The sequence below is a fragment of the Pinus tabuliformis genome, chromosome 2_2 (assembly GCF_031772625.1).
Source record: "Pinus tabuliformis cultivar Carrire ecotype Pingquan chromosome 2_2, CPIR1, whole genome shotgun sequence".
Classification (NCBI taxonomy): Eukaryota; Viridiplantae; Streptophyta; class Pinopsida; order Pinales; family Pinaceae; genus Pinus; species Pinus tabuliformis.
Window position 1 is genome coordinate 1,110,249,467 of NC_142300.1, and position 14,368 is coordinate 1,110,263,834.

Genomic DNA, 14,368 nt, shown 5'->3' on the forward strand with positions numbered 1-14,368 from the left:
TGGGATCCTTGTCATTAGTATCACCCTTTGCCTCTTGCCCAGCCTTTACCTCTATCTTAATCCTCTAGGAACATCAGTCAACACCACCCAATTTTCATAAAACTGTCCAATCCAAGTCTTGCAGTAGAAAAAGTTTAGCATGCCTAACCAATGATTTGGTTCCAGTGAAAGATACATATTTGCTAAGACCACATAGGAATTCAACAATCAACACCACCATCATCAAGAGTACATGAAAGGCTTGGTGGTCTTGATTTAAAGCCAATCCCATACCTTCATATGCGATAGAATCCAACGAAAATGCAACAATCCTACCAATCTTAAAATCCTGAAAACTGTTGAATCTATTGAATTTTAAATAGGATATGAAATTCTACTTTTTCCATATGAAACCTGATGAGGTTGGAGCACTTTCAAACATCCTGAAACAATTATAGGTAATGTTAAAAATTCATGTAAGAGTTGACATTTTCTTCAACATTACCATTAATTGTGCCCCCAGCGGGCAGCTAAATTGGCAATGGCTGTGTTATGAAGTCTTTGTGAAGTATGTAGTTCAAGGTTCAAATCCTCTTGATTTAATGTGTGGGCTGTGTGTTGGGCATGTATGGGTTCAGTTAGAGGTTATAGTGGTGTCAGTCAGAATAAACCACGTGTCAAGCAAGTACGAGCCTAAAGCAGTTGCTGATTTCTATAGAGACTAAAAATAAGAAAAACATTACCATTGATTGCCAGCAACTTTTGTCAAAGCTAGTCAAACAAAGTCAAAATAGGGAGATTCAGCATTAGAAATGCATCATACGAATACCAATACAGCTCAGAAACGTGTTTCCCTCATGTGGGATGCATTCATACAGCTCATAAATGTGTTTCCCACACGTGGGATGCATTCAAACAGCCAGAAATGTATTTCAAGGCCATACCAGGCATTTACAGCACCTGAAGTGGCATTTACTGCAATATAGATTTATGTGCAAAAATTTGGTGAAGCAAACTAACTGAAGCACTATCCAGTACCAAAAAAAATGCAATACCTAGCTAAAATATTGCAAGTAGTATCAGTAAAACACCAGATCTTGTACTCTCCGTTATTTAACTGATATTTCTGCTGTGAGTCCCAAATACAGAATTATAGTCTTTGTTGGGAAATATAGAAGTTCTGCAAAAACAATTATACAACCATATTGTCTTCTTCAATCTCACCGGGGACCTCATTAAACATGAATTGCTCCTGATATTCCATAAGGAATTGAGTTGACCTCTTAATATCCACAAATAATTGGTAAACCCTGCTAACATCCTCAAGCTCAACAAATTTCCCCTTTCTCTTCTGGCAAGCTAGTGCAGCTGCTGTGATTAAGTGAATGGCATAGCGCAATGATGTCTCAACTGCTATCTTTGTTAGAAGTTCCTTTGCATCATCCGACATTTCAACATCTTCTTCTTCACATCTTATATCAAGAATTTGATGCATCTCATCTTCCATGTATGGCTGTGTCGAAATAATGAGCAGGCGGTCTAATAGATCAATGGGTATACCATGTGGGGACTTGTAATTTGTTCCACGGATTTTTGTGATGCCACGATTTGTTGCAACAACCAATATCGGTGCCATCTCATTCTCTAGAGCACGATTCAAAAATGAGAAGCATTCAATGTCAAGCATATGGACTTCGTCAATAAAAAGCACACCTGGTACAATTTCAGCTTTGCCTTCTTCCCTCCATTCAGCAACTTTACTGTCAATCTGTTCCCTCACTTCAGAACGGATCTCTCCAGTATCTCCTGTAAAGAGGGCCAGAAACCCTTGCGTCCTGAGAATCAAAGAATAGAAGCATTATTAGATTTGCCATGCACTCAAACAATCCCCAGTATTTCTCGCAATAACAGCTAAGACAGCTCCTAAGATTTTTTTATCATTTAATAAAGCCAAAACTTGAAGGTAAGCACAACAACATCTGCTCATCCTGCCAGTTCATGTAGGTCATCCAAAAATCTGGACTTCCCTCTCTTGGTGGTAGATTTATTAGGTCAGTGATGCACAACAATAAATTGCACCAAGTCCAAGATACATATTTAATCTGTTCCAGCCAGAGAGATCTATCGTACCTCTAAAAGTACCTTTGAACAACCAATGAGATGTATATCAGTTGGTTTGTGTGGGGACAAGTCCTCATCAGGTCCTAGTTCAAATCTCATAGGGAGGGGTTCAGGGTGGGAGCCATCTCTGGGGGTTATAACTGTTCCACAGGGTGTCCAGGCTCGACTGAGCCTGGCACAATCATGGTGACAGCATCCTGCAGGTGGGCAGATCACTTTTCCAACCAACAATGGGGGCTGACCCCCGCATAGGCTCAAGCCTAGATGAAGAAAAAAAAACATGTACCTTTGAACTCATGGGAAACATTATTAATAGTAAGATAGCACACTAAGAACTGGTTGATTAACTGTGGCATGTTTCAAAAAGGAGTAAGTTAATCTGGTAGCCGTAGGACTTGGCCAGGGTTTTAAGATAAACATTTAAGGAACAAATGACTAAATCTGTGAAATAATATAATGACATAAAAATTATATAGAAACAATCAACAAACACATAGAAAACACGAAGAAAAAAAAATGTGCATTAGAGTTTAAAAGATAAAACGTATGCAATAATATGTTTCAACAAAGTTCATAACCTGGGAATCAAAGTTTATTGAATACTCAGGTTGCTGCAATCCCCGTTATCATTTACCTTGTAAAATCCATTATCCGAAACAGAAACCTTGGCAGGATCTGGACATTAATGTTCGCATCATTTGAATACATGGCTTCAAATTCTAATAGGGGTTTCAAAACTGCTCTCAAAACTATATTACATAAGAAAAGATACAACAATGACGATCCCCCCATGCAAGTCACTAATCATAGCTCACCAAATAACTTAACATCCAAGAATGTCAATTGGCTTTAGCTCGGGTGGTTGAGGGAAATATTGTTATCCTCCCCACCTAGGTTCAATTCCTGCATGTGACATGTTGACCTCATAATAGGTATTGCTCATAATGGTTTCGAGCCTTGTTGTCTGGACCAGTCATCAAACTGGTTGACCCCAGAAACCAAAACTGGACAAAAACCAGTAGAAAAACCAGACCACAAAACAACCAAAATATACATAAAATATTCAAATTATGAAAATACATATATGCATGTGCATCCATTTGAATCCAAACCTTTATATACAATTATGTTAAGTTTCTCGCGTATATAGCAAGGGTGCATATAACCAAAATAAAACCAAGTTCAATCCATCTCTAGACCAAAATACATCAGCAGAAGGGCTCTAGATAGCCTCTTAAGCCCAAAAATAAGCATAGTACTAATAAATAACTGCAGTATAAACTTTCGACTCCACAATCTAATCATATGGGAGAATCATCTGAATTCTCATCATCTAGATCCTCAACATGACTAGACCCCAAAATGAGATTCCAGCTTGATTCCCCTGGTCCTAAAGGTGTCATCCAACATTTAGATCCTTTGGTTGTGGAAGTGGGTCCAAGTCCATCCAAGATAGGTCTTCATTGTCATGCTAGTGGCTTAGTCTCCACAACCCACTCAGTCGAAGGATCAAAATTATCCAAGACTATGCTAATTGATTGAAGGTGTTCAACCACTAGTTGTGCCTCAACCTAAGGTTGTACTAAACATAAACCATATCATTCAACCATTTTCGTTCCAAGCAGTCTTGCTTCTTGACGCATATACATGTTGAAATATGTAACTAGGTTTGGTCTTCATAATGATATATGTAATCATGATTTTATGTATTTCAATTTTCATGTAAAGAGAGAAATAAAATTATTATTGTTATTCTTGAGGCATGAGTTCAAGAAAGTGTAACTAGGTTCGGCCTTCATAATGACATGATCTTTGTGAATGATGAAATAAAAGAAATGAAATTATTTTTGTATGCCTTGCTACATAGGTTTCGTGAGCAAGGTTTATTTGTTAGTGGCTCCCATTGAGAGCCTTAGGATTTATTATGGAGTCAAAGAGTCAATGTCATGTATGAAGAAGCTCTTCTTGAGCCTATGTTTAAATGTATACAAGTCTATAGAAATGTCTAGAATCCCTCCAAAGACAAGCACAATCCCTCTTGAAGAAGTCGGCCTCCAAAATAGCAAAAGAAAGTCAAGTCGGCTCACATATGGAGACACATCTGTTCAGCATGACAAGTCGGCTTATTTATGATGGGCAACCACTATATATATGCGGCTAGGGTCACCACAGAAAGACAGATTTCGGACAAGCATCTTTGTGGTTTTCGGATGGGTACAGAGATGAAGTCTCGACCTCCCTACAGTCTTGAAGATCTCTGTCTCGGCATACTAAACGCAGTCACAGTCTCGGCTTATGTGTGATGTGGAGGATCTAGGTGATCTCACAGTGATACCCTCTCGGCATACACTCTAGACACAGTCACAGTCTCGGTATAGTTGTGATGAGGAGGATCTCAGTGTGGCATACATCCTAGACACAGTCATGACCTCGGCATAGTTGTAATCATGATCTCAGTCATGATCTTGATGAAGACGTAAGTTACAAGGTCAAGATCATGATGAAGACCTCAGTACAACTCTCATATATATATATATATATGGAGATCTCATTGTTGTGATGAAGATCTCGGTGAAGGTGCAGTAATGGTGCAACAGTGATGAAGATCTCGGTGAAGGTGCAACAGTAATAAAGATCTCGGTGGTGCAGTAGTGAAGGCCTCGGTGATACAACAGTGATGACTTCAGTAGTTGTGATGATGATCTCAGCAATGACGAAGAAAAGGACTAGTGTCTTGGTCTTGGAGTGGCTAAATAGGTCAAGGGTCATGGTCTTGGTATTCGTCAATTGGAAACTCTATAAGAAGAATTTGTCAGGTTTTCCTCAAAGAGTGAGAGGTTTTAGCCCTGGCAGAGAGCCAACATCTTGTGTTCTTGTCTCTTTTGTTTTAATAACTATTTGATGAAGTAAACATGGTATCAGAGCTAAGGTGTTGAAGTCAAAGGAAGGGTAGAAAAGAGACATTCAAGGATCAAGTTTCAAGAAGGACATCAAAAAAAGTTGAAGGATATCAAAGAAAAGGATCAAGATCTACATTGAAGAATCGAACCCTGATTTTGATCAAACCCTAGATCGAGGAAGCAGTCTACAAAGGCCACTAAGACCCTCATCAAGTTGTCTACAAAGCAAGGTAGCTCGAAGGACCTCAAAAACGAAGATCACATCATCTTGGAAAAATTTGAAACCCTAGAAGCAGTCCTAATCTACACTACAAAAGAAGGCACAACATAGTGAAGGTGAGAAGGCATTGTCATCGTCAAGGTTATAAAAACAATCAAGGATCATCTCCTTGCCCTAGAAGAAGATCATCTGAAGAAGCAGCAAATCATCCTCATCAAAAGGAGCAACCTTTGAAGAAAGGCTTTTCCATCTAAAAGAAGATCATCCAAGAGGAGGCTCTAATACATCTTCTTCAACCATCATCAAAGTAATCAAGTAGAAGAGTTCATCTTCACTTGTCAAGTAAGTATCTTTCATTCTATAATCAAGTTTGGTTAAATGACTTCGTGTTTGCAAGGAGATCTATAAATTGGTTGGGTCATCGAAATTCCTTGCATAAGAAAGGAGGATAGATATAGTCCTCGGAAGAGAAGTCATTGATATCTATGGAAAAGTCTCTGAAGGTCAAGCATTGTTTGAATGCATGTAAAAGGATCAAGGGACTCATAGGATTCTTATGAAATCAGTCAAAGGTCCTCTCATCCCTATGTAGCAAGAGAGGAGACAGAAAAGAGATATATGAAATGCTAGAAGATATATTCTCTGAAAATGCAGAAAAGAAGGTCGTATCACTTAGACCTGATCTACACAAAATTGAAGGTATCAAAGAATGAAGGGATATCTTCATAAGATCTCAATTGGAGACCTGGAAGAGATGATAAGAAGATAATCATCATTGTTCTTAAGTACACTAACTAATAAGCAAGGTAACAAATGTCTATAGACAAGGAAGTTACCTCATTCGACAACTTGTGGTCTCTATGCTAAGTAGAAAAAGACAAGTTGAAGGCAAAAGTGTTGAAGGTTAAAGGACTCAAACATTTGCAAAAAGGAAAGGGAAGTTTGATCCTCAAACAAGACAAAACAATGCTATAGAAAGATTATGAAAAGAAAGCTCATATCGCCGGAAAGATGGAGGAAGCTGAAGAAAAGGGCCAAGGAAAGAGGGAGTAACAAATCTCTACTACGATTGCGATGGTATCCCTCACAAAAGGGTCCTACCATAAGCTCCTAAATCTTTTGTTATAGATATGACCATGATAATAAGATGCATTGTGGCATCATGGAAGCATTAGAAACAAGAGCTCGTAACATGACCATGGGAATCATGAAGGACAAAATCCATGGCAGTCAAACGTGAAGGATATAACTCTTGGGAACCTCATCGGACATTGAAGGAAAGGATGAATTTATCTAGGACAAGGCTCATCATACATCAATTCAAAAAGGAAACATCTGCCATATGAGGATATGAAAGATTCCCTGATGGAATCCTCATTAGAGGGATCACTAATCTAGAGAGGAAGCAAGTGTTTCATCAAGAACTCCAACTTATGGAATTCATGGGATGATGGTATGATGACATGAGAAATGAAGTAGACCAAGGGATTGAAGATCTTTTCAATCAAGGAAGTTGTTGAAAGACGCATGGATGACCTAAAGGTAAAATGAGGTATGTATGCTCTTATTAATATTATAAAGTCGTGTCGTATGGTTGCAGGTAACATAGATCACTACTTCTATCTTGAGAAGCATGATCAAGGGAAAAGGATCTCCTCCTATGAAAGGATGCAGGAAGGCATAAGTCACACTAGATAAAATCAACATAATATGTCCTCATATGAAGTATGAGGTGGTTGACTACAATTAAGAAACTCTGATTGAAAGCTCCTGGGAATGAAATGAGTGAGGAAGGAAGAGATCGTGAGATATGCAACCATGATGAAGGCAATCAACATCCAAAAGACCAAGAAGATTTGACTAGGAAATCTCCCGGAAAGATATGAAGACTCTGATGGAAGTCTGAAAAAGATGGAGACCCTTGACAATGGATATCTTTGGGAGATGTGTCAACATGTATGCAGGATGTTGATACCTACTGGAAGATGTCATGATGAAGAGCCATCTCGTAAGGTACTATTTGATTTAATGTTATATTTTGATTTCTTGAATAGTGTATGGATGAGTTCATGCACAACTACTGGAACAAGAGTTGTAAGTACAAGTACAACTAGCATTCATGTGGTGGATGGAAATTCATGAAAGAAACATGATGACGAAGAAGTAGCCATATGACGAAAATTCCAGATATGTACCAAGAAGGCCACTTTCCATGGAGAAAGGAATGACATGACGAACTAAGAAGGAAAGTGTTTGATGGTTGATGCCCTACAAGGGAGAACCTCGACTAAATTTCATGACATCAAGAAAGGAAATTGATCAAGCAGTTGAAGGACCCACAAAGAAAAAGCTGCTGATGAACAGGAGAGTCCCTAGTTAAAAGGGAGCTCTGACAAGTCCCTAATTGAGAGGAAGCTTGGGCAAGTTCCTGGTCAAAAGGAACTTGGGTACATTTCTTTACAGGAATGGGCATATCTTCCCTAGTTGAGAGGGAGAGATAGACACAACATTCTTGTCTTCACTTGGGAAGAAAGAATAGAGGATTGGGTAATCATCTGGCATCTGATGCTCTTTGAGGATGTGTAGGGCATCCAAGATAAGAGTAGGCAAGAGGACCAATATTCTTTGAGGGATGGGAACCCAAGATAAGAATAGTCCTAGAAGGTCATACTCAGTGAACACTCGAGTGGGTATGTACCTTGAGAGACAATGATGAAGGTGTCTATAGTCATTCGTCTCGCCAACATTGTGCTCTGATATAATAAGAGATAGAGTTGTCAGTGAAGACCTTGCTGTGGAAACAATGTTGGTTACTATGATGTTATACATATGGGTTACCAATCTGATTCTTCTTATGATAAATTCTTCAGATTGAGAATGACCAAGTACCATTATGAATACCTCCCTAGTTAAGAGGGAGTGTTGAAGAAAGTGTAACTAGGTTCGGTCTTCATAATGACATGATCTTTGTAAATGATGAAATAAAAAAAATGAAATTATTTTTGTATGCCTTGCTACATGGGTTTCATGAGCAAGAGGTTTATTTGTTAGTGGCTCCCATTGAGAGCCTTAGGATTTATTATTGAGTCAAAGAGTCAATGTCATGTATGAAGAAGCTCTTCTTGAGCCTATGTTTAAATGTATACAAGTCTATAGAAATGTCTAGAAGCCCTCCAAAGACGAGCATAATCCCTCTTGAAGAAGTTGGCCTCCAAAATAGCAAAAGAAAGTCAAGTCGGCTCACATATGGAGACACACCTATTCAGCATGACAAGTCGGCTTATTTATGATGGGCAACCACTATATATATGCAGCTAGGGTCACCACAGAAAGACAAATTTTGGACAAGCATCTCTATGGTTTTCAGATGGGTACAGAGATGAAGTCTCGGCCTCCCTGCAGTCTTGAAGATCTCTGTCTCGGCATACTAAATGCAATCACAGTCTCAACTTATGTGTGATGTGGAGGATCTAGGTGATCTCATAGTGATACCCTCTCAACATACACTCTAAACACAATCACAGTCTCGGTATAGTTGTGATGAGGAGGATCTCGGTGTGGCATACATCCTAGACACAGTCATGACCTCGACATAGTTGTAATCGTGATCTCAGTCATGATCTTGATGAAGACGTAAGTTACAAGGTCAAGATCATGATGAAGACCTCCGTACAATGCTCATATATATATATATGGAGATCTCATTGTTGTGATGAAGATCTCAGTGAAGGTGCAACAATGGTGCAGCAGTGATGAAGATCTCGGTGAAGGTGCAGCAAGGGTGTAGCAATAATAAAGATCTTGGTGGTGCAGTAGTGAAGGCCTCAGTGATACAACAGTGATGACTTCAGTAGCAGTGATGATGATCTCAGCAATGACGAAGAAGAGGATTGGTGTCTTGGTCTTGGAGTGGCTAAATAGGTCAAGGGTCATGGTCTTGGTATTCGTCAATTGGAATCTCTATAAGAAGAATTTGTGTGGGTTTTCCTCTCAAAGAGTGAGAGGTTTTAGCCCTCGCAGAGAGCCAACATCTTGTGTTCTTGCCTCTTTTGTTTTGATAACTATTTGATGAAGTAAGTAAGCACACTCTAATAATAACAAGAGAAGATTGTGCCAATAAGAAAAAGTAAAAAGTACCTCACAAGTAGTTATCATCATGAGAAGAATCTTATTAACACAATTTCCCTAGATTCTTCAACGTGCGTTTCATGCTCAAGGTTATTTAATTTATAGGTCAAGCACCCATTGAGTGCTTCTAGGGCTTTTCTTTGACTCAACAAGTCAATTGAGTCATTGTCATGTATGGAAGACCCTTTTGGGCATGTTACATACTGTAAAGAAAAATTTATTTGAGTCAAAATAGAGTCAAAGACCTCGTTATAGTGCTACAACAAGTCTGCCTTCAAAAGGATGACAAGTCGGCCTACCAAGGGGATCAAGTCAGCCTATTAGGGCACCTTATGAAGCCTATATATAGAGCAATGTTATCAGAACCGAACCAGTGATCGAACCGAAAAACCTTGTGGACCGGGAACTGGTTGGAACCGGACCGAAACTGGTAAAAAACTAGAAAAAAGCCGGTTCACCAAAAACACATAAAATATTCATATTTTAAAGAAAAACTTATATATTCATGTGCATCCATATTAATCCAAACCATTTATACACAAATATGCAAAAGTTCTCATTTATACAGTAAGTAATAGTGCATATAACGAAAATAACACTTAGTGTAAAACATCGCTAAACCAAAATGTTGAAAAATCTAGGGCATGGATAGTTAAAAGATTTCTCTGCTTGATAATTGCTTGTGATATACTTTTACTTCTTAGCTTATAGTCTTTTCTTTGTTATGTTATTATTGTGTTCTTTTCATCAAAACAATTACCAATTTGCACAATAAAAGACAAGTGACGCAATCTGTAGGCTTGTCAACCAGGGCCAAAACCTCTCACTTCTTGAGAGGAAACCTGATCAAAATTCTTCTTCTAGATCTTCAATTGACAAGTACCAAGACCATGACACAGACCCTTTGCTCTAGTATCCTCCCAAGAACCCTGTCACTGACCTTGATGCTCTGCCTCTTCCCTTCTTCGACTTTCTTTTGGATCTCGAACTGCTCTCCTCGACTCCTTCTAGAGAAACTCAGTCTCTATTCTTCACACTGCTGCTTCTCGACTTCCTCTAGAGAGTCTCGGTCTCTAGGCTTTCACTAGTCTCCTCTAGAGAAACTCAGTCTCTAGATCTCTATCTCGGTCACCCAGAAGAATCCTTCTTCGTTGCTCCAGAAGAAACCTTCTTCGTTGCCCAGAAGAATCCTCCTTTGCTGCCCCAGAAGAAACTTCTCTTCGCTACCCCAGAAGAAACTTCTCTCCTTTGCTTGCCCAAAAGAAACCATTTCCTTATGCCCAAAAGAATCTCTTTCGTTGCCCTAGAAGAAACTTCTCTTTGTAGCCGCCTTCTTCACACTTCTTTTACCTCTTCTTCGCACTTCTGCTTGATCGAACGCAAGTCGAGTTGTTTGCCTCTAAGTGAGGCCGAGTGTGGCTTTATATACACCTCATCTCATGTCCTTTAGGTCAACATGATTACTTGAAGTTAGGTCGACTTCTTCTAGCATGTTCTTCAATCGTTGTAGGCTAACTTGAAGAGGATAAGTGACAAGGTCTTGGAGAATACTTTATATAGACAAGATTGACCTTTTACAGAGTGTAGCATGACTTCATTACATGACAATGACTCCAACATTTTATGACTAGATGACAAATAAATACTAAAGACTCTCAATGGGATTCATGACTTAAAAAAAAAAAATCTCTTGCTCATGAAACCATGATGCAAGCATTACAATATTTTATTTTTCTTCTTTACATCTCATTACATAAAATCATAATTACATGTCATTATGAAGACCTAACCTAGTTACACTTTTCAACACTGCCTCTTAACTAGGGAGGTATTCATAATGGTACTTGGACTTTCTCAATTTGAAGAATTTCTCGTAAGAAGAATTCAGATTTGTAACACATTTGTATAGCATCATATCAACCAACATTGTGACATAGCAAGGCCTTGACTAACAGCTCCTTATCTCCACAAGATTTGAGTTCAATGCTGGCAAGACCAATGATTTATAGACACCCTCGTCATTGTCTCTCTCGGAACATCCCTTGCCAGGTACTCAGGGTGTGTTCCATGAGGGCTATTCTTATCTTGGACTCCCCAGCCCTCAAAGAATATCGGTCCTCCACGACTACTCTCCTATTGGATGCCCTATCTCATCGTCAAAGAGTAGCGGATGCCAAATGATTACCCAATCCTCCATTTTGTCTTCCCAGGTGAAGACTAGAATGTCATGTCTATCTCTCCCTCTCACATAGGGAGGACATATTCCAATAAAGGAATGTACTCATTTCTACCAAAACGGAATGTACCTAAGCTCCCTCTTAGCTTAGGAATTTCCAAGTTTCTTCCAAGTAAGAGTCTTATTTTTCCAGGCTCCCTCTTAACTAGGGACCTACAACCAGGGTTGCAGGAATCGCCCCCCCCCCGGATCCTAACCCGGAACCGCGACCCGTGCGGAATCGTTTCGGAATCTCGAGGCGAAGCGCGATTCCAAATTGCAGGTGGCGCGATTCCGTTTTTTAAACACGCTTCCTGGTTTTTAGGTGGCGGTGGCCCGGATCCGCGCTTCGGAGGGCGATTCTGGCATCCGGTTGCGCCACGCAACCCGCCCGGAAGCGCACGCAACCCGCACGCAACCCCGACGCAACCCGGATGCAACCCACCAATATGACATCATTCTCATATAGGATTCCTAATACCATATAACTTGAGCATTGTAGCCTGAATATACAGTCTTACTGCTCTGAATACAATGTCAACTCAATGAATATACATTGAAAAAGGGTAGAGGGGTCTTACTGCTCTGAATACAATGCCAACTCAATGAATATACATTGAAAAAGGGTAGAGGTACCATACGTACAAAGCAGAGAGCCATATATATATCTACTGAAATGATGGATGCACTTCTATATATTCATATACTGTACCATCATACATAGGGATGCCATACATATTTGTGAGATTGATACACACACACACACATAAATATATACAACTGTTGAAGTTGAGGTCATGCATATACTGCTGTAATTAGAACATAGCAATACCATACTCAAGCTATTTGAGCAGTGATATCCATACATAATGCTAAGTGCATATAAGAATGAAGAAGTCTCTGCTTATAGGTTTATACCCATCATTGCCAATATTGGGAAGCCATACCAATATTGATCTATACGAGAAACGATAACATATATATGACTGAAGCAAGTGACATGTCCATATTGAATTGATGTCATGAACAAATGTCATAATGCAAAGAATCATACTGAAGCATATGCCAATGATCATATGACACTATTGGTAAATCATACCAGGAGCAAGAGCATAGCCATATAACGAACGTCCAATTATTCCAGAGGTGCAGTATCAAATTATCAATACACTGTGAGAGTAGATCTGAGAGACTTCCTTGTAAAGTCTGCAATTCTTGCTAATGTAGTTTGTTGCCCTTACCTTGCTTCAAATCATTGTGATCTTATGTCCAACTATGCTTCCACCTATGCTGATCTACTAGGTATTCAATGTACTGCTGGTGGGGCTTAAGGTTCCTCCTCAAGCCTCCTACAATTCACAGTTTTGCTACAGCAAGGTCTAGGTCTTCATATACATGAAAATATACTTGGTTATAACTGCACTGATCCTCAGGATGACTGTGGCCTGGGTAGAGGACCTTAACTAGGCCTTCACCCCTCAAAACAGACCCCCCAAGCTGCTGTAGAAACAACCCTTCTTTGTGGCCTAGAGAAGAATGAGAATCTCCTTCGATGACAAGGAACCACCCCCTTTACCTGTGCTGTTGCTTGAGATGACTGCAGCTAGGGCAGTAGGTCCCTTCTAGGCCTCTTGGCGCTCTCAAATCCTCCTCCTCATACAGCTGTAGCAGCACCTTCCTGCAGCCTTGTAAACAGAGACAAACCCTCCACAAAATAGCACAGAAAAAGCATCAATACTTCTTGACTTGTGGCCTGATCTAGCAAGTGAGATGCTGCCCTAAATAGTCTTGAATTAGCTCTCCAAGCCTCCTTGCTGGCTGCTTCCATTAAATGCTGAAGGAGGACTTTGCAATCATGGTTTGCATTTTCAAATTTGATTTGTGGCCTTCATGAGCAATTGAGCCCAGCTCTGACATATTCCCAAACTTGAATTCTAACAGTCCCTTGCTTGATAGAAACTTGATAACTTTCCTTGTGATTGCATTCCTTCTCTTGCTTGAGCTTGTCCTATGAAATTTTATAGGCATCAAGCAGTATCAAATTGATACTGATGTATGTTTGTAATAGCTAGAATATAGATGATTGTTGTACATACTAGTAACTACAATGGAATCATGGATGCCATATCTATCTTGATTTATGCAAAAATATGCATGTTTTCATGTCTTCTACAATTAATTTGGTATTTGGGATGTTTGTTTTGAGTATAAATGCAAAAAAATATAAAAATATATATATATATAGCAGACGCTTCCGCGGACGCTTCGCTTCCTAGATTTTTGGAAAATGACGCTTCCGCGCTCCGCGCTTCCGCTTCGCTCCCGCTTCGTGCAACATTGCCTACAACAGCTCCTTATGTGGAACAACTAGCTGCCTGAAGAACTCCTCTCTTCTTCGATGTCATTAATTTATTTTGTCATGGAGTCATCTTTTGGGTCTCCTTCATAAGGCACAGACCATCCATCACTTTCATCCATGAGTTAGTCATGTCTTCATTTCATTAGAAACTGATCCATCAGATTTCCATCTGCCTTTGCTTCATGACATTCTGCTTTCATGTCATATTTTCCAGAAGGATCTTACATCCCTCAATATGGTCCTCTTGGAAGCCATCCACAGATCTTCCCTTTTTAGTTTAAAAATAATAAATGAACACTTAAATCAAACATTACCTTTGTGATGGTCCTTCGTCATGACATCTTCCTGTAGCTATCAGCGTCCTGTATGAGATTGACACATTTCCCAAAGATATCCATTGTCAAGGGTCTCCATCTTTTTCCGACTCTTATCAGAGACTTTATATC

The 14,368-nt window shown here is 39.5% G+C and overlaps 1 protein-coding gene across 1 annotated transcript in view; it reads right to left on the minus strand.

Moving 5' to 3' along the window:
- Positions 1 to 761: 761 nt before the first annotated feature.
- LOC149197292 (uncharacterized) overlaps positions 762 to 14,368 on the minus strand; it is an 84,978-nt gene continuing 71,371 nt past the window's right edge. The window contains exon 2 of the mRNA XM_089405806.1: positions 762 to 1,814. Within this exon, the coding sequence (XP_089261932.1) occupies positions 1,172 to 1,814 (643 nt within the window). The 3' untranslated portion in view covers positions 762 to 1,171. The remainder of the gene's footprint in view (positions 1,815 to 14,368) is intronic.